The sequence below is a fragment of the Panthera onca genome, chromosome D1 (assembly GCF_046562875.1).
Source record: "Panthera onca isolate mPanOnc1 chromosome D1, mPanOnc1 haplotype 2, whole genome shotgun sequence".
NCBI lineage: Eukaryota > Metazoa > Chordata > Mammalia > Carnivora > Felidae > Panthera > Panthera onca.
Window position 1 is genome coordinate 55,152,609 of NC_138348.1, and position 21,187 is coordinate 55,173,795.

The 21,187-nt window shown below is 39.3% G+C and overlaps 2 protein-coding genes across 2 annotated transcripts in view; one reads left to right on the forward strand and one right to left on the reverse strand.

Annotated features, from left to right (window-relative positions):
- Positions 1 to 251: 251 nt before the first annotated feature.
- On the forward strand, positions 252 to 1,548 carry LOC132661339 (olfactory receptor 52L1-like). Its single transcript, XM_060605788.3, is given in 2 exon segments — positions 252 to 1,045; positions 1,048 to 1,548. Coding segments are annotated over 2 exon segments (1,044 nt in total). The 5' UTR covers positions 252 to 291; the 3' UTR covers positions 1,338 to 1,548.
- Positions 1,549 to 5,511: 3,963 nt separating this feature from the next.
- The window catches only part of RRM1 (ribonucleotide reductase catalytic subunit M1), a 36,651-nt gene continuing 20,975 nt past the window's right edge, over positions 5,512 to 21,187 (reverse strand). Inside the window, exons 9-19 of the mRNA XM_078433136.2 lie at positions 21,004 to 21,087; positions 19,673 to 19,834; positions 18,987 to 19,066; positions 18,127 to 18,328; positions 15,776 to 15,925; positions 15,348 to 15,569; positions 12,937 to 13,013; positions 9,780 to 9,915; positions 8,894 to 8,989; positions 7,153 to 7,341; positions 5,512 to 6,141 (exon numbers count right to left, since the gene is read on the reverse strand). Coding sequence (XP_078289262.1) covers positions 5,953 to 6,141; positions 7,153 to 7,341; positions 8,894 to 8,989; positions 9,780 to 9,915; positions 12,937 to 13,013; positions 15,348 to 15,569; positions 15,776 to 15,925; positions 18,127 to 18,328; positions 18,987 to 19,066; positions 19,673 to 19,834; positions 21,004 to 21,087 — 1,587 coding nt within the window. The 3' untranslated portion in view covers positions 5,512 to 5,952. The remainder of the gene's footprint in view (positions 6,142 to 7,152; positions 7,342 to 8,893; positions 8,990 to 9,779; positions 9,916 to 12,936; positions 13,014 to 15,347; positions 15,570 to 15,775; positions 15,926 to 18,126; positions 18,329 to 18,986; positions 19,067 to 19,672; positions 19,835 to 21,003; positions 21,088 to 21,187) is intronic.

The window sequence follows — 21,187 nt, forward strand, 5'->3', positions numbered from 1 at the left end:
GCAAATACCTGGAACATCACAGATAAACAAGGATCTTGTAAGTTTACATTTCACACACACAGGCCAAGAGCTCCCTGAGGACAAAGGATGCCTTGTTCACCTCCGTAGCTTCCGTAACACCTGGCATAGCACCCATCTGTGCCCCAAAGGAGTAGACATATGTACATGAAGAGGTGGACATTCATCACAAACCCCTCAGGCCCTAAAACAGAAATTGGCTTTCTTCCACTGACCATTTTGTTCTAACAGTCTCTGATCACCGCTCCTGGGGCCAACCCAAGGCCAAAGCTGATGGGTGAGGATGGAGATACCAGTGCCTTCAACATCTCCTACACCAACTTCTTCCTGGTGGGCTTCCCTGGATTGCGAGAGTGGCGGCGCCTCCTGGTCCTGCCTCTTACCTTCCTTTATGTGACGATCATCTCTGCAAACGTCCTGGTCATCCACACGGTGGTGGCCCAACGGAGTTTGCATCAGCCCATGTACATGCTCATCACCCTGCTCCTGGCTGTCAACATTTGTACTGCCATAGCCGTGATGCCCAAAATGCTGGAGGGCTTTGTGCATTATGCTAACCCCATGTCACTGCATGGCTGCCTGGACCAGATGTTCTGTATCTACTTTACTCTCCTGGACTACAATCTCCTGCTGGCCATGGCCCTAGACCACTACGTGGCCATCTGTCACCCACTCTGCTATACTGACCTGATAACCTCCCACCTGCTGGGAGTGCTGGCCATTCTTGCTCTGACACGGAGCCTGGAAGTAGCAGTGCCTTTGGTGGTGCTAACGTCACGAGCTCAATTCTGCCAGACAATGGTGATTCGACACTTTGCCTGTGAGTACATTGCACTGCTGAGCATAGCTTGTGGAGACTTGACTTTCAACAATGGGTTGGGACTGACCATGCGGTTGGTCACTATGACCTTGGATCTAGCCCTGCGAGGGAACTCCTATACACGCATCATCTATGCTGCCTTCCGGATCTCTTCTGGGAGAGCCCGAGCCAAGGCCTTGCACACATGTGGCTCCCACTTACTGGTCATCCTATCTACGTCTCTGGTCTCTCCACCTCCATTGTCTTCCGAGTGGCCAAGACTGTGTCTCCGGATGTCCAGAACCTGCTCAGTGCCATCTACATGCTACTCCCAGGATCCTTGAATCCTATCATTTATGGAGTACAGACCAGGGAGATCCGGCAACATGTGGAAAAGATGCTCTATAGCAATAAATCAGCCCAGGAGGTTGGGGAGAAGCCAGAGACTGCAGAATATGAGAGTGGAGGGGCAACTGCCAGAGTGAAAGGACTTTATCAACTTGGGAAGTTGGGGTTGTGACTTCTGGGAATAAGAAATAAGCAGGCATCACTGAAGGACAGGCTGAAATCATGAGATTATGGGCTCAAGGGAAGGCCCGTTGTTAGCCAACTACCACTTTTTAAATTCTTAGAATGCTTTTTCTATTTCCATTCCAATAATAAAATTGCTTTTCCCTATTTATCTTTCTGTTTAGTTTCTTTGTCCTCTTCCCCCTGACTCCTGAGAAAACCCCAGTTAATATTTGGATGTATAGAGCCCCCCCTGGAAGCTGTACAGAGCGTCATACAGACCACAACCCACTCTGAACATCCTGTCCGAAACAAATAGGCTAGGACCCTTCCCTGGGGCCCAGTCTCTCCCAAATACAGCCTAAGACTTGACATGAAGCCCAGTCTGACCAAATATACAGGTCAGCCTTGCACTCTCTAGTCTAACCCAAGCACACAGGTTGGGTTATAGAGACTATCAGTCCCAAACACAGGTGAGCCCCCAGGCTGGATATCCCAATCTGACATAGGCACACAGGTCAGGCCTACTCCAAATATCCAGTCTAGCCCACATAAACAGATCAGGTCCTGCCCCACCGGCGGCATCAAGTCTGACAGACACCCAGACCAACTCTTCGCCCAGTAACCAGTCTGTTCCAAAGACCAAACTAGACCCTGATATGGTACTTGAGTCTGACCCAAACCCATAGGTTAGGTCACTCTTCCCATGGTAGCCAGAGTGAGCTATCTAAAAGTATTCCCTGCTTAAAAGTCTTCCACAACTCTGTCAATAAGATGGTGCGTCCTTCAGGGCTGTCCCAGAAAGGAGCTGTGGTGCCTGCGTATTATGCAGAACCATGTGTAAACTAGGCCTGAGTTTTCTCTTCTGTTAACTGATCATAGGGACCTCCCCAAAGGTGCAGGCAAGAGTGAGGATCATGGGCATTTGGGCCACTTCTTCAATAACTTACTTGTACTTTCAGGGCCTCTCGAGCCAAATCCTGTATATACCACTTCAATGTATATACCATTTGATGATGGAATGCTGCTGCGCAGGTGCAGCTTTATGGCTTGGTGGGTCAGACACCACCCAGTTCCTGACGGGAAGCTCAGGTCACACAGTAGTTTAGTGGCCCATGGTTAAGCATTCAGTCTCTTCTAAGGCTGAGTAGCAAGCCAAAAGACGTTTCTCAAAAGGTGAATACTTACTGACAGAGGATGGCAGGGCTCTGCTCCAAAATCCAAAGAGCCTGCTAGAGGCTCCAAATAGCAACCCTATCTGCCACCGCCACTTCAACACCATAGACCTACTGGATCACATGGCCCAAGTGGCAGAGCAGCTGCAGGGTGGGCCTAGGCCTATTGTAGAGCCTTCTCTTGTTCCAAGCCCTGCTCAAAACCAGTAGCTTTTCAGGTCATTTGGTAAACAGACCAGAGTAGCACACCTAAATGAGGAATACACTGCCATGCTGACGCCAACATCCAAAGAGGCCCGCTAGGCCTTGTGCCAGTCTTTTGCTTGTGGGAGGAGCCAGATGCAACAATTTATCTTTCACCATAGAAGGAATATCTCAATATGCCTCATACCATTTGACCCCTAGAAATTTCACAGAGGTAGAAGGCCCCCAAATTTTTGTCAGATTATTTCCCACCCTCTGACACACAAATGTCTTCCCGGTAAGCCTAGAGTAGTTGTTACTTCTTGCTCAGTAGGTCTAATCAGCACGTCATCAATGTATTGGAGCAGTGTGGAAAAGGTAGTCAAGATGAACTAAATTATGAGAAAGGGCTGGAGAGTTGATACACCCTGGAGGTGGAACATACACACAATCACCCAGAACCTTGCCTCTTGTAAGTATTTGATTAGGAGCATCCAATGATGGTATTTTGAGTGTCTCTATTACCACATCACACCACAAACTATCAATACTTCCTTTACCACTGGAAATAGTCATTAGTGCCTTTAAATCTAATCAGATTAGAGAATCAATTCCAGAAACTCCACAACCAATTCAGAAGATTCATCCTTAAGATTCTACTCCTCTAGAACCACTTTTGGTACCAAAATCTGTATCAGTCAGGGTTCTCATTCTCTATAAAGAGAAATAAAACTAATGAGAAAATGGGAGGGGGGAGCATGAGAGAGAGGGAGGGAGAGAAAGGAGAGAGAGATTTTAAGTAACTGTCTCACACAATTGTGGAACTAGCAAATCTAAAATTGGCAGAGCAGGCTGGCACACTGGAGACCCAGAAAAGAAGTGATATTGTAGCTCAAGTCCGAAGGCAGTCTGAAGACAAAAGTCTTTCTTTCTTAGGGGACCTCAATCTTTCTTCTCTTAAGGCCTTCAACTGATTGGATGAGGAACCCACATTATGGAGGGTAATCTGATTTACTCAAAGTCTACTGATTTAAATGTTAATGTCATCTAAAAAAATATCTTCACAGCTATCTAGGCTAGTGTTTGACCAAGTATCTGTGTACCATGGCCTAGCCAGTTTACACATAAAATTAACAATCACAGATGCCTAGGCTCAGAAAAAAGCCTACCCATATGTGGAGAAAGTGCCCTAGCACAGAGCCAGTCTACATAGAGAGCTCCTGAAATTCAAGGATATCTGTCAAAACATTAACTGAACAGAGATTTCAGTGATTACACACACTAGGGAATAGTCTCTGCAACAGTAGTTTGGAAAAGTATCAAACAATATTTCAACAACAACCAAAAAATTACAGGCATTACAATGAAATAGGAAAACATAGCTCATTCAAAGGAACAAGAAAAACTGACAGAAACCATCCCTGAGGAAGCCCAGCCACCAGACTTACTAGACAAAGATATTAAAACAACTGTCTTAAAAATGCTTGAAGAGCTAAAGGAAAACATGAACAAACAAAGGAAATCAGAAAAACAATGCATTAAAATCAGAATATCGACATGGAGACAGAAATCGTTCAAAGGAAACAAACAAATTTTAAAGCTGAAAAGAATAACTAAGATGAAAAATTCACCAAGGGGGCTCAAACAGATGTTGAGTGTGAAGAAGAATCAGTGACCTTGATGATATGACAGTTAAATTATTGAGCCTAAGGAACAGAAAAAATATTAAGAAAAGTGAATGACACCTAAGGGACCTGGGGGACATAAGCAGTGGAACGAGCGACGCATTACAGGAGTCCCAGAAGGAAAAGAGAGAAAGGGGCAAAAAGATTATCTGAAGAAAAATGGCTGAAAACTTCCCAAATTTAATGAAAGATGTAAATCTACTGATCCAAGCAGGTCAACAAACATCAAGAAAGATAAACTCAGAGATCCACACCAAGGTACATTGTAATCAAACTGTCAAAAGCCATTAGGATAGCTAGTATGAAAAATACAAAAAATTAGCAAGTGTCAGCAAAGATGTGGAATAATTGGAATTCTCATGCATTACTGGTAGGAATGTAAAATGGTGCAGCTTGAGCCTACAGAAAAGTTTGGCAGTTCCTCAAGTTCCTTCAAATTAAACATTGAATTATGATGTATTCCCACAATTCCACTTCTAGGTATATACCCAAAAAAACTGAAAACAGGAATTCAGATACTGGTGCATCAATGTTCAGAGCAGCATTATTCACGATAGCCAAAATGGTGGAAATAACATCAATGTCTATTCACATATGAATGGAAAGACAAAATGTGATATATACATACAATGGAGTATTACTCAGGCTTTAAGAGGAATTAAAGTCTGCTATATGCTACATGGATGAACCCTGAAAACAGGCTAAGTGAAATAAGCCAGACACAAAAGGTCACATACTATAGTATTCCATTTATATGAGGTACCTAGAATAAGCAAATTCAAAGACAGAAAGTAGAATAGAGGTTACCAGGGATTGAGAGGTGAAGGAAATGAGGAGTTATTGTTTTAGAGTTTCTGTTTGGGATGATGACAAATTTCTGGAAATAAGATAGTGATGATGGTTGTACACTGTATATGTACTTTATGCCACTAAATTGTATGCTTTAAAGTGGGTAAAATGGTAACACTTATGCTAATATATTTTACAATAGAAAGAAGAAATAGGCATATGTTAAGATCAGAATTGTAGAAGGCATCTGAGTAATTTTTCTTAAAATTTCCTCCCTGAACTCTCAAAGAACAGAAAGTATTTTTTCAAATTTGACCTTTGTATGAAAATAAATGACAAATTTGGTCTCACATAATCACTTTGAAATGTTTATTTCAGAATGACCAATAGGACCTTATCCAGATAAAGGTCCTGCCAACACTTCTCACAGGTTATGACTCAGTTTTGCTTCTATGGACCCACCAGTCAAAGCAGTAAAACTAAGTCTTCTTATGAAAACTGAGGTCACCAAAAAAGGGGTGCCAAGTGGGCAATGAAACCCTATTCAGTTACTTCCTATTTGCAAGATGACCTCTTTTGCATTCCTAAAACTTCTACTTTGATTCCCAATATATTGATTTAAAATATCAGTACTTTCACACTATTATATAGAAACAGTACTTTAAATCAATTGCTCCTTTTGCTGCAATAAGGTCCAACAAAACCTTAGCACTTCAAGCAAACCTACTGTGCCTATCTATGCTCAAGAAGTAGTTTGGCTGTGAGGAAGTGCTGGTCTCTTCCAAGCCTTTCCTCAGGACCCACACATCAGACACTCTTCTCTATTCTCCAAAGAGCACACCATGGCTGCTGTGTTCCTCTCCTTCTCTTCTTCTTCTTTTGTTGCCTTCTCCTTATCTTTCAGCTTCTCCTTATTTAGAGTGAACTGGATTGGATTCGCTGCTGGTCGTGTCCTTAAGTAATACATTCCAGTCTTCAAACCCTACACAAAGGAAGCAAATACAACAATTAGAAATTGTAAGAACACTAGACATTCGAAACCAATGTTTAAAATACATTTCCATAAACCACATCAGATTGTTTTCTAAACCTGAAATTCCATCTCCTGTAGGAAGCCTTCTCAAAAATGCTTAAAGACAAAGAGTCAGTACATTGTGTTCATTTTACCCCTAAAAAAGCTTATCTTTTTGGAAATGTCAAACATTTTTGTTCTATAGTCTTTTGTTTTTATGTGTATGACTTCCATGTTTGCCTAAAACAATGTTTGCCTTATAATTATTTAGAGATCTAGACTGTGTCTCTGTAAAGAACAGATGATGACTACTTCAAGGATAAGTACCATCATCTTCTATTTGGTATCCCCAGTCTTAGCACATAGTATGTAGTCAATAAATGTCTCTTAAATTAAAAAGAAAAAAATTTAATTCTATATAAATACCCAGGTGATTGCCAGTTAATAAGGATAGAATCCAGAATCACAGGACTTTACAGTTGCCAATGACAAGCTAAGTAATTTGGCTTTTAGATTGTAGATAAAGTGGAGAAACAATGGATGTTTTTGAACAGTGAGTGGGTTGACATGTGTAAAGTTTTATTTTAGAAATGGTAGCAGTGCACAAGATAATGCAGTTACTAGAAGCAAAGAGATCAGTTAAGAAGTTAAGAATAATGGTAGTGGAACAGGAAGAAAGATATTCAAGAAACAGTACAAAGGTACAACCACCACAACTTGGTGAGTAATTGTATGGAGAATAAAGGGAGGGTCGTAGGTAACTCCAAGGTTTCAAAACTAATAATGAAATAATCCTAAAAGAAACAAGAAAATCCAAAGTGAGAGCTTAATCTGGCACAAAAACCATGGTTTGGTTTTAACATATTGGATTTGAAATGAAAGAACTAGGTGGCAATATTTAAATAGGCAGCTAGAAGGTAAAACTGCTCCAATTCCAAAATATCCCAAGCTGGCAACAAGTCCATGATTTCCTCCACCAACCTGCTTCCAGCCGTAGAAGTGCATACTAGTGAGTTTGCCATAGTTAGGCTCAGCAATGTGGATGTTCAAAGACTGGCTTTGATCAATGAAAGCACCTCTTTCAGCTGCCATCTTAAGAACGGTTTTCTGTGAGATCTCCCACACAGTCTTATAAAGTTGCTTCAGGTCATCAGGAATTTCTGGTATGTTCTGAAGAAGGAAAAACAAATGTTTATTGCACTCTGGTTGAAGAAATCAGTATAATTAACATAATTTTTTTAATGTTTATTTATTTTTGAGAGAGAAAGAGAGAGCAAGTGGGGTAGGAACAGAGGGAGGGGGAAGAGGATCCGAAGCAGGCTCTGCACTGACAGCAGCGAGCCTGACGCAGGGCTTGAACTCATGAAATGTGAGATCATAATCTAAGCCAAAGTCAGAGTCTCAACTGACTGAGCCACCCAGGCGTCCCTTTAATTAACATAATTAATGATACCAGGGTCTGGCCTCAGTTCTATTTCCTGCCAGATCTGACCCATACCGTTCAGTATCATACAATATGAGCCCTTATCAAGTTTCCCAAGACTGCTTACTCTGGATTAGAATGTCCAACAAAACTCCATTTAACCAACAAAATATATGGCTGGTGGTAATGATTAAAGATCCATTTCTATTTGGATTATAGCCAAAATATTCATTGTTCTAGAGGCACTTAAAAAAGGAAGGAACCAAGCAGCAATAAATGACCCTTAAGCTTTACAAAAAACACAAATAATCAGGGCTATAACTCACAGGTACATGATCAAGGGAAGCAATGAAACAAACCCCTTTTGGAGTCAACAGAACATTTTCTTAGGTATAGGGTTAATCTGCATCAAAACATACAGACTAGCTAATAGTGTTACCATTTCTTCCAGCAAAAATAGAACTGTTACAGAAATCTTTATCTGTGTTACCAAGGAGACAAATGTTTAGACAGAGGTCTCCATCCACAAATAAATGCTTCTTGGGCACCTGGGTGGCTCAGTCATTTGAGCGTCCGACTTTGGCTCAGGTCACGATCTCGCCATTCAGAGTTTGTGCCCCACATCGGGCTCTATGCTGACAGCTCAGAGCCTGGAGCCTGTTTCAGATTCTGTATCTCCCTCTCTCTCTCTGCCCCTCCCTGGCTCGTGGTGTCTCTCTCTCTCTCTCAAAAATAAATAAACATTAAAAAAAAATTTTTTTTAAATAAATGCTTCTTGATTCTCGGCTGCAAATATGCAAATATTTTATTGTTAAATACTATTTGCGGCTCTGTTTTTGGGACTCTGAGTCCTCAATCCCCACCATACTTTTAAATTAAGTCTGACTCTCTAATTTCACACTTTATCAGTGGTCCCCAAACTTTGATGCATTTTGGAATGACCCAGATGGTCTTTAAAAAATACTAATGCCTGGTTCCCATTTTCAGGTATTCCAACTTAATTGTTATGCAACCTAAGCTTCCGAAATTTTTTTTAAGCTTCAGAATTTTAAAAGCTCCCCAACTGATTCTTATGTACAGAGAAGTTGGAAACTACTGCTTTATATTATTGCACAAACAAGAGGGAAAGGCCTAGCTATGTGAAGATGTATATAATCCTAGCACAACAATGCAGAGGTGAACATAAGCCTATATGACCACAGTGAATAGCCATTCTTTCTCTCCACTGCCTGGGATAAGTGAGAAGGTACCGATGTCCAACTTAGCTACTAAAGAGCACACTTCATTTTCATTCTGTACCTGGATAGAACCATTGCATGCAATAATCTGATTTTTCATCTCTTCATTCCACAAGCCCCGCTCGGTAAGATCCTTCAGTAAGTGTGGATTTACAATCTGAATGAAAAAGCAAAAAAGATGCCAAGGAATAATTAAGAATGACAGGGCTAAACAGGATCACAGGCCTGGAACTTAAAGTAAATAAGATCATTTAAAGAAGCATTTAACATTAGATTACCTGGTAAATTCTGTATTTTATAAAACTGAGAGGCCCATCCTACCAAACAAAAGCTGTATTCCTTTAAATCTTGACCTGTTATTCAAGAAACGTAATATTTGCAAAGGTGAAAAGAGCCAGCATTGCCTAAGACGGGTAAATCTTTGTGGACTCTTTTTTTTTTTTTTCCTAAGAAAGGATACAATAAATACTTAAGAAAAAATAGAAATGCATCCACTCCAAACCTACAGAAATTGATTTCAGGAGATCTGGAAATTCACAAATAAAAATCTTCTAGATTAGTGGTTCTCAACCCTAGCTGCATATTAGAATTACCTGGGAACCGTAAAAAAAACACTAGTCCTACCTACCAGAAATTCTAATTTGTAAACAAGTTATTTGTAAAAATTTGTGAATTGTAACCATCATTACAGGATGGTTAAATATCATGTGAACTCTAACATCAACAACTTATTTTCCTATGTAACCCTCAAAAATTCATTCTTTTGACAGATATTTATTAAATGTCTATTATGTGCTGAAATAGAGTAACACTGGAGATGAAGATGACTCATTTTATCAAAGCTGTGCCCTGTACTAAGCAAAAAGGGGCAAACTAAATAGGAGTTGTCATTTACTCCCAACATCGGGCTTTTGCACAATCTCCTGTAGGTCTAGTCGTGATCTCACCTGAAATTCTCCCGACAAGACTCTGCGAGTATAGATGTTGCTGGTATAAGGTTCGATGGACTCATTATTTCCCAGAATCTGAGCAGTTGAAGCAGTAGGCATTGGGGCAATAAGTAAACTGTTTCTTATACCATACCTAAAGAAAAGGAGATTATCAGATGCTGGTCCTAAAGCTATAATCTGCCAGGAAGGCAGTTACTTCATGTCATTGTAGTAAATGCAGATGCTGTGAGTGACACCATACATGCATTAGACTCATATAATGACTTTTGCATGCAACCCCAGTAGAGATGCAACTTCACAGTATGAATGGTATAGCTTGCCCCTCTCCTAAATGCCTGAATCCTCAACTCAATTAGCACAATTTTTAGTGCTGGCAATTCTTATTATGACGATTTATTAGCATTTGATACACTAGCTTGCTCAGGGAAATACTCAAATGACTGTTGGAGAGTCCCCACCTGTATCAGGGTACATCCATTCAACCCTCACTCTTTTCTAAGTACCTATATGATCACTGTGCTAAGCTCTTTAAGGAAAAATAATGATGTGAAAGTGGTCACAATCAGACATCTATCACCAAAATTCTCCACAGGAAAAAATTATGCTCAGATTATGTATATTCCTGACTTCTTCTATTACCTCTTTAATCATAACGTTCCTAGAGGAAGGTTAACATCTTTGACTCTATTCACTGCCAGAGTGCTTAAGGAAGAGTACACTATCTGAACACTGCCCTTAGCTTGTTCTTCAAAGCTTAGCCTAAGAGATGACCCCTCTGGAACATCTTTCCCAACCAGGGAGACAATGCTGAATACAAATGCCAAATATAAGGGCACCTGGGTGGCTCAGTTGGTTGAACGTCCAACTTTGGCCCAGGTCATGATCCCATGCTTCATGGGTTCAAGCCCCGCATCAGGCTCTGTGCTGACAGGCTCAGAGCCTGGAGCCTGCTTCGGATTCTGTGTCTCCCTCTCTCTCTGCCCCTCCCCTACTCTCTTTGTCTCCCAAAAATAAACATTAAAAAAAAATTTTTTTATGCCAAATATAAATATTTCTTCTGCAAACATTTTCTATGACATGTACCTTTATGTACATTTTAACTACTTGTGTTACATGTCTTACTTTATTTAGTCTTAAGTTTCTCAAAGAGTTTGTCTTTACTACATTATATACCTCTGGATTTACACAGTACTTAGCTTAAAGCTTCATATCCTAATGGAATCTTAATCTCACTTTGTCACTTTGTAATTTTGAGGCATCAAGCAAACCACCAAAAGACCTCATGTCTTTCTTACTCAGTAAAGTGGACAGTGATTTCCTGTCCAAAGATAGGAAAATGTATTGAAGAGTCATTCATATATATATATATATATATATATATATATATATATATATATATGGCACATACCAAACTATGGAATTGTCTGTAATCATTAAAAACATTAGGCAGATCTGCATGGACTAAAAAAAGAAAGATGTCCAAAATAAATCCCTAAAGGTCTTAAAATATGTCAAGTTAGGGGCGCGTGGGTGGCTCAGTCAGTTAAGCATCTAACTTCGGCTCAGGTCATGATCTCACGGTTTGTGGGTTCGAGCCCTGTGTCGGACTCTGTGCTGACACCTCAGGGCCTAGAGCCTGCTTTGGATTCTGTGTCTCCCTCTCTCTCTGCCCCTTCCCCTGCTTGCACTCTGTCTCTCTCCCTCTCTTTCCCAAAAATAAATAAACATTAAACATTAAAAAAAAAAAAAAAAAAAAAAGAATGTCAAGTTTGATCACATCTTTGGAACAAAACTGTATGCATCTGCAAGCGTACTGAAAAAGGTCTAGAAAAATACACACTATTAACAACGGTTATCTCTGGGAAAAGGAGTAAGCTGGTTTTTGTTTGTTCTGTGGAACAAGTGGTTGGCAGAAGAGGTATAAAAAGAAGGGCTGTTGGGGCACCTGGGTGGCTCAGTCGGTTGGGCCTGACTCCAGCTCAGGTCATGATCTCATGATTCGTGAGTTCGAGCCCCACATCGGCTTGCTGCTGTCAGCACAGAGCCTGCTTTGGATCCTCTGTCCCCATCTCTCTGCCCCTCCCCTGCTTGCGTGCTCTCTCTCAAAAATAAACATTTAAAAATAAAAAAAGGAAGGGCTTTTACTTTCCATTTTATTTCTGTATTTGAATTTTATTATTCATGTATTAATTCTGAAAATTTAAAAAGTTGTGTATAGAAAAATATCTATAGCATTTTGACAAAAAAAACACAAAAAATAAACTATAGCTTCATGTTTGTAAAAGTTGAATTTGCATGTAAATGTACACATGCACACATGTTCAAAAGAAAATCTGAAAGATGAGAGACAAGAAGATACAAACAGGTTTTTGGGGGAGGTGGTACTGGGATACTTTTCATTTTACTCCCTTTCACACATATATTTTCCTAGATTTTCTAATATGTATTATTTGAGTAATAAAACAATTTTAAGGTGAACAGATATTTTTAAAGAGTATTTTAAACCTATTACTTCCTTCTGTAAACATTAAACACTTTGCATATGCATTAACCCACAGATGACAGACTCATGAAGAAAATGAAAACAACTTGTTTATTATTCACTAAGCAAAACATTCTACCTGCCCTTAAATCTTTTATGTTTCTTAGATTGAAAGGCCTTAAAAAACCTCAAGTTTCACAGTTTTTCTTTCACACAGTTTAACACATTACCCTCCAAAACCTCTCCAAAATCCCTAACTTATTCCTATCACAATCAATTCAGCAAAAGCCATTTTGACAAATCACCAAGGTGGTTAAGCAAAAAATAAAAGTGAAAAACATTTAAAAAGCAAGCACAATGGAAAATATGAAGGTTTAATGAGAAAAAGAATTGCTTAATCCTGATAGTTAAGCCCCTAAAACAAGATGAGCTAATAATAATACCTACCATTTATTAAAATGTTTTCAGTGTACCAAGCAATTTGCAGGTTACTATTCATATATTATCTTACAAAGTATTTTTACAAAAACAGTTCTGTAAATAGGTCATGTAAGCCCCATTTAAAAGAGAAAAATAAGTTTCAGAAGTTAATAAAACATACCTAACTTCTGAAAGCCACAATGAGAGTAAAACCCTCCTTATTTTAAAGCTACCTTACATCTCCTTACTTACTTTGCAATCTTTTCCTTGAGAAGTTTCCAGTCCCATAGGTCTGTGGGAATAACATTCCACATATCATACTGAAGGATCTAGGGAATAAACAATGCAAATTTATGACAAACCACCCTACAACAATTTAAAACCATGACAAAAACCGAATGACTAACTGCCATGCCCTACATCCCAACAAATGTCTTCTAATGGAACTGTGTGAGGAATTCAAAGTCCAGAGATTCCCCTGGCCAAATTTCCATGCAGTCTAACTGATTAAAAGAATGTTAAAAAAACTGGTTAAGGCTTACCTCTTCCCCTTATCATATCTAGAACCCATATCATATCTACAAACCAGGAAATCCTAACATTAACACAAGTATATTGCTGAGATGCATTCTCTTTGTATAGTAAAGTGTTACTCTATTTTCATCTTTCTTAATTGCTTTGATCTGCCCCTTGATCTATTTGCTTAGCTACTAGACATCTATTTTCAAATCACTGCATATCAGACTTCCCCAAAATCAGCAGGAACATCAAGACTAAAAATAACATAACATTTTATTTTACACTGAAGAAAATCATTCTACCAATAATAAAGGCAGTGTGGACAGCAGAATTGTTCCCAGGTTCTCACCCCCTGGTGCACAGCCCATGTACAATGTCCTCCTCCCAAATGTGGGCAAGACCTGGGAATATGATGGATGTCACTTACATGATTATGGCAAAGGTGAAAAGTCTCTGCAGATGTAATTAAGGTCACCAATCAGTTAATTTTGAGATAAACAAAAGAGAAATTATCCTGGGTAGACCCGACTTATCAGATAAAAGCCCTCAAAAGAGCAATTGGACTCGGGTATTCTTGAAATGAGACACTCTCTCTCACTAGCTTTGAAGAAGCAAGATGTCATGAGTTCTACAGCAACAAAAAAAATGAATTCTGCCAACAACCAGGTGAGCTTAGAAGAGGACTCTGAGCTTCAGATGAGACTCCAGCCTCTACCAACACCTTGACTATAGCCTTGTGAGACCCAAACTAAGGCAAGCTTGGAACCCTGACTCAAGGAAACGATGATAACATGTTGTTTTAATGTACTATATTTAGCGAAAGAAAACTAATACAGTTAGCATTCTTCTTAGATCACTTTTACCAATGACTAGTTCTAAATAAAACATTAAAATAAAAGGGAGGGGTGCCTGGGTGGCTCAGTCGGTTGAGCGTCCAACTTCGGCTGAGGTCATGATCTCATGGCTCATGACTTTGAGCCCCACATCAGCTCTGTGCTGACAGCTCAGAGCTTGGAGTCTGCCTCGGATTCTGTGTCTCCCTCTCTCTGTTCCTCCCCTGCTCATGCTCTGTCTCTCTTTTAAAATAAATGAATGTCAAAAAAAATTTAAATAAACAAAGGGGTGAGGCGTCTGGTTGGCTTAGTTGATAGAGCGTGGGACTACTGATCTCGGGTTTGTAAGTTCAAGCCCCCGTTGGGTATAGAGATTTCTTAAAATAAAATTCTTAAAAAATAAATAAATAAATAAATAAAAGAACTTTGCCTACGATAAAGGGAGTCTGGCTGGCTCAGTTGGTGGAGCATGCGATTCTTGATCTCAGGGTTATAAATTTGAGCCCCATGTTGAGTGCAGAAATTACTTAAAAATTAAATCTTAAAAAAAAAAAAAGAGTATCTTTTTAACTCTAGAGAACAAAAGTACCATATTAGCTTCCTATGGCTGGTATAACAAATTACCATAAATTTGGTGGCTTAAAATAACAAAAATTTATTCTCTCCTAGCTCGGGAATCCAAAAGCCCAAAATGAACATGTTGGGAGGGCCACACTCCCTCCGGAGGCTCTAGAGCAGATTCTGTCCTTTGCCTCTTGCAGCTTCTAGTGACTATCAGCATTCTTGGGTTGTGGATGCATTACTCTGGTCTCTGCCTCCATCGTCATGTTGCCTCCTCCTCCCCTCTGTCTCCTATAAGGATACTGTCACTAGATTTAGGACCCAGCTGGAAAATCCAGGATAATCTTATTTCAAAATCCTTAATTATATCTGCAAAGACTTTTTTATTTTTATTTTTTTTAATTTTTTTTTAACGTTTATTTATTTTTGAGACAGAGAGAGACAGAGCATGAACAGGGGAGGGTCAGAGAGAGAGGGAGACACAGAATCCGAAACAGGCTCCAGGCTCTGAGCCGTCAGCACAGAGGCCAATGCGGGGCTCGAACCCACGGACCGTGAGATCACGACCTGAGCCTAAGTCGGACGCTTAACCGACTGAGCCATCCAGGCGTCCCTGCAAAGACTTTTTTAAACCAAAAAGATAACATTCACAGGTTCCAGCAATAAGATGTAAACATATCTTTTTGAGGGCAACCATTCAGCCTACTACAGGAACTTATAAGCAAAAAGAAATTTCATCCATATACTTACTCCTTTGCTGACTGGAGAGCCCTCATAGGTTTCATATGGGCCATGCTCCTTGGCCAGGTCACAGCTGGCTTCCAAGGCTCCATAATAAATAGTTTCAAAGATTTGCTTGTTTAGTAACTGGGCTTCTGGACTCTCAAAAGGATACCTCATCAGAATAAAAGCATCTGCCAGACCTTGTACCCCGATTCCAATGGGGCGATGGCGTTTATTTGATAAGCATGCCTTTGTGCCAACAGATTTAGAGAAGAAAGAGACATTACTGAATAGAAAAGGCAACATTCTGCACCAAATGATACCCTCTCTCTTTTTATCTCCATTTTCTCACACCATTCCACTGACAGCCATTTAAATAATGACTGGCAGACCGTGATACACTCCCTCCAACTTGGATTTCAATAATTACCAATAAGCAAAAAATCTATTCATACCTCTGGGACAGGGTAGTAATTAATATCAATAATTTTATTCAAGTTTCGGACAATGACTTTGGTAACTTCAGCCAACTTCTTAAAGTCATATGTGTGTTCTGACGTGACATACATATTCAGGGCTAGGGAAGCCAAGTTACAGACTGCAACCTGGAAGGCAAAGAAAAGGGGTCAAGAATCACACAATTTTTATTTCTTCCCCATGTCAATGACAGCAACATGTAAGCCTCTAATGCTCTATGATATTAAATTATAAAATTTTTATCTTTATCTTCTCCCTCTTCATCGTTCATTTCTAAATCCCAATACCTATTCACATGTGAGTTATAACACGCACCAGTGAAATAAGGAGAGAGAATCTGTGTTCCATACTCCATGGCTCTATGACCAGACATATATCCCACTGTGCTATAATTTTTTATGTATATTCATCTCAGTCAGGAGATGTATGCTGTCTAATATACCAGCCACTAGCCACATGTAGCTATTTCAATAAAATAAAAAATTCAGTTTCTCAGTTGCAATGATCATATATCATGAGCTCAACAGCCACCAGATACAGAACACTTCCATCACTATAGAACGCTTTTCCAAATTACACATTCCTACCTTACTCTAATTGAGATTCTGATAAGCCTTTAACAACAGGAGATCCAAGTTTGTGAATTCTGAAAAAGCTCTTCAGGTGATTTTCCACTACACTACACTAGGTGATAGGCTTCTCCAGGAAAGAATCATATCTTATTTACCCTTTTATTTTTAGTTCTGGTACCATATCTCGCATATATTAAATGCTAAATAATGTTAAATGAATATTTTCTTTTCCACTTTGATTAGGACTATCCTAACCCAAACTCTCAACTCCTCTCACCTAGACTCCCTCATGCCCTTCATATCTACTCAATTCTACACAAGTTGCCTAAGTACCCATTTATAAAGTATAACTCAAATCACATAATCCAGTAATTGAGTCTGATAAATGCTAGGGAGCAAAATAAGGGAGGAAAAGACAAAAGAGTTCTAGGAATAAGGACAGAAGGATGCCATTTTTAAATACGGTTGTCAAGGAAGACATCACTGAGAATAGGACATATGAACAAACTGAAAAGGTTAGATAGCAAGCCATGTAGCTATCTGGGGGGTGGGGGGGGAAGAGCATTTTAATATTCAAAATAAAGTAAACAGCAAAAGTCCTGAGGAAGGAGTGTGCTTGGTATGTTTGGGAACAGCAAGGAAATTAGTAGGGCTGGAGCACAGTGAGCAAGGAGGGAAAGTAACAGTAGATGAGATGGGCATCCCCAGTTGTGCATGACCTCATGGGGCATTATAAGGATTATGAATGAAAATGAATGAAGTATTGATACATACTACAACACAGATAAGCCTTGAAAACATGCTAAGTGACATAGGCCTGACACAATAGGCCACCATATTATATGATTCTGTTTGTATGGAACACCCACAAGAGGCAAATCCAGAGGTAGGAAACAGATTAGTAGAAGTTGCCAGGGGCTAGGGAAGGAGGCTTCCTCCTCCTTTCCATAGTTTATATCCAACATCCAAGCAGCCTGTCTTTCAACCACTACAACAATCTCCTTAGGCTCACCTCCAACCTATTCTCACACCAAAACACTCTATCACCAGAAACAAGAACCATCCTTCTCATCCTAGCATTTTGATGCTATTTTCCTTCCAGGAACCTACAAGGGCTTCCTACCTCTGCGACATGCCAGCTTTCACCTACTACCTTCCCTCCCTCAGCTATAGCCATCTCTCCATATACCAAACCATAATGTATTTGTTCCATCAGAACAAACTTATTTGATACACACTGCATAAAACCTATTCCTGTCTCTGATCTGACAAGGCTATTCTTCCCAAATGGAAAGCCTGTCCATAAACTTCTTTTTTAAGAAACCAAATCTATGTCCCATTTCTATCCTTACCTCTTCTGTGAATTGCCTTAAAGATCCGAGATTAGAATTTTGTCTCACCATTCACTGAAAAGACTCTCCACCTGCTTATTATATACTTTAAACTGAATGAACATCCTGACACATTTTTGTGTTTGTCCTAAACCAACATGACTGAACACTGAGTAAAGATTATTACAACAATGCGTGTGTAATAAAAAGGTGATTAAATCTTTTCTACATGGCCTAGACTGTAAGATATTTGAGGGCACAGATCACACCTGTTCCCTTACAATCTCTACTTTGGTGCCCTTCTATTTACAACAAACTACAAAAACTCCCTTCCCCCACCTCAAGTGAAATCAAGTGAGGGATGCACAAACAATAACTGCCTAAGATTCTTCTCTCAGTACCCTGGGCAGAAGTTTTTCTACCTACCTCATCTTTGCTGGTATACTCTACTATTTCTGTGCACAGGTTGCTGCATTTGATCGTTCCCAGGTTCTGCTGGTTGCTCTTCCGATTACAGGAATCTTTGTAGAGCATGTACGGGGTACCTGTCTCTGTCTGAGACTCAATGATGGCATACCAAAGCTGCTGAGCTTTTACAACTTTGCGGACACGACCCTGTTTCTCATAACTGAAAGGCAAAGCTAATATTAATATTCCCTAAGAAAATCTTTATTGCAGACAACTTGAAGACACTAAAATATAAAATTACAAAAACTCTTAAATTGTTTACTATGTTTTGCTAAAAGGGTGGGGGGGGGGGAAGGAATATGATCTTTATTTTACTGTAACTAAAGCCACAGAGGAAAATCAGACAGCTCTGGACCTATTTGAATATACCCCAATTCCACTAAATCAACAAAACCCTTCATAAGGAAAAGGAATAACACCTCAAGTGGTCAAATCTCCTACTATTGTACTATTATTTAATAAACTCTTGACATGTGTCCTAACTGTTCTTGATTCCTGGGTGCGATATAAAGCATAACTTTTTTTTCTTTTTTTGTCAAATGTACTGACAAAAATAATACTCTCTGTCTTAATTTTTATAAGGATCAGTTAAAAACCTCTTTATAACTCCCAAAGTTTTAAGAAAGAAGATAGAAACTCAATTTTGGTGAAGATTCAGATAGCAAATCTGACCAAAATATATTATTAATCACATTCTCTACTGGATGCTTCTGGGATTCCTAGAAACTGGCTAATGATTGATGGTATTTTGACACTTGGATTCCCCAAATAAAAGAAACATACGGTTAAAAATGATTACTTTCATATTTTTCCCATACCTTTCATACAGCTTCTCAAATTCCTCTCCCCAAACCTCATCCAGACCAGGACATTCATTTGGACACATCAAAGACCAGTCCTACAAAGGGAAGAACCCATACGAAACTTTAAATAACCAACCACACATAGTCCATTAGGAACACTGAAAGGGACAGGGTGACTTCTATAGACTCTCTTGGAAATCTGCTACAGAAATGATCATTTTGGACTCGGGCTCAAACATCTAATTCTACCTGTTTATACATGATCTTTTAAGCATTTAGGTCCGATAGCATCTACTTTAGAAAATAAAAATCCAAGGGGTGCCTGGGTGGCTCAGTCGGTTAAAGCCGACTTCGGCTCAGGTCATGATCTCACAGCTCGTGAATTTGAGTCCTACATCAGGCTCTGTACTGACAGCTCAGAGCCTGGTGTCTGCTTCAGATTCTGTGGCTCCCTTTCTCTCTGCCCCTCCTCTACCCTTCCCCTACTCACACCCTCTCTCTCCTTCAAAAATAAACATTAAAAAAAATTTTTTTTAAAGAAAACAAAAATCCAAGAAGGTAGGAATGGCATCTCTTAACCTGCTTAAAATTCTTCCATAGCATAACATGCAGGTGGGCTCTTCCTAAGCATGATTTAAGATGACAAAAAAGAAAACTGATATGAATAAAGTTGTTCTTACCAACAGGTACCTATTTCTCACCTGATTAGTCTCCACTCGTTTCATGAAGAGATCCGGAATCCAAAGGGCAAAGAAAAGGTCTCTGGCACGCTGTTCTTCCTTTCCTGTGTTCTTCTTTAAATCAAGAAACTCAAAAATGTCTAAATGCCAAGGCTCCAGATAAATAGCAAATGCCCCAGGTCGCTAAAGGCAAATACATCATCATTCTTTTCAAAATCAGAATGAAACAAAGAAACTTCATATTTTCCAAGGCACTTTTATAATATCTCCTTTGATCTTCATTACAAGTAAGGAATTAAATGACATAATACAAGTAAAAGTACTATAAATATAAGTACTAGTATTTTTCTTATAATTCTAGGAGTGAAAAAGAGCAATTGATAAGAAAGAACAAGAAAGATGAAATAACTTGTCCAGAGTGACACAGTGAACTACAGACGGAGCTTCCTTCAGTTGTCATCCAGCTACTTTACATTATATGACACGTATGCAAACCCCAAAGAAAATCACTTTAATTCTGACAATTATAAATTGTGCTCTTACCAAAGATCAAAAAAGTGATGTCTTATATCAAGATCTCCACAGATTGTTTTTAAAGTCCATCAAAGGAAATTCATCAACTACCAGGTGATTAGTGTGTCTACATATACGTAAGAGGCAGCCTCAAGTGGCAAACTATCCTGCTGATAACACTGGGCAAACAATCCAATTCTCTCAATTCTACTTCTCCCTCTGTGAAACAGGCAGAGTTTTGTTTTTGTTAAACAACAAAAACAACAAAAAAGCCCCTACAAGACTATTACAACTCCTTTGCAAGATTAGGTATCAATAAAAGTTACAATTTTAGAAATTCTTTGCCAATAAACTGTCATATAAAAAAAGCTGACTGGGGGCACCTGGCTGGCTCACTCAGTAGAGCATGCTACTCTTGATCTCAGGGTCATGAGTTCAAGCCTCACACTGAGCGTGGAGCCCACTTAAAAAATAAAATAAAAATAATACAAAGCTGACTAGATCATTTGCTGCCTGGAGCCAAAGGTAAAGTATGTATGGGTGGGAGTGATGGGGTGATTAATCAAAGGTGCTTGAGGAAACATTTTGGAGTAATGGAAATGTTCTATATCTTGATTGGTATAGTGATTACATAAGTATACACGTTTGTCAAAACGCATCAAACTGTACACTTAAAGTGTGTGCATTTTTGAAGTAAATTATACCTCATTAAACTGATTTTGAAAGTAAAAAAAAAAGCAAAGTAATTACAAATATACACACTAAATCACCTTATTTTAAGCATTCATGGTTAAAGATTTTTAGTCCTAATTTCCAAGACTTCAAGTAACAGAGCATACCTTGTTTCCACCTTGATCCACATATCGAGCTGTGTTGTTATATACTCTCAGCATTGGCACAAGGCCATTGGAATTGCCATTAGTCTGAAAGAGAGACCGAGAATAAAGGCATCTGGAGGAGAAAAGTGGGACTAAGTAAGCATGGAAAAGAACAAAATGGCTCAACAGTGAATATGTTACAAGA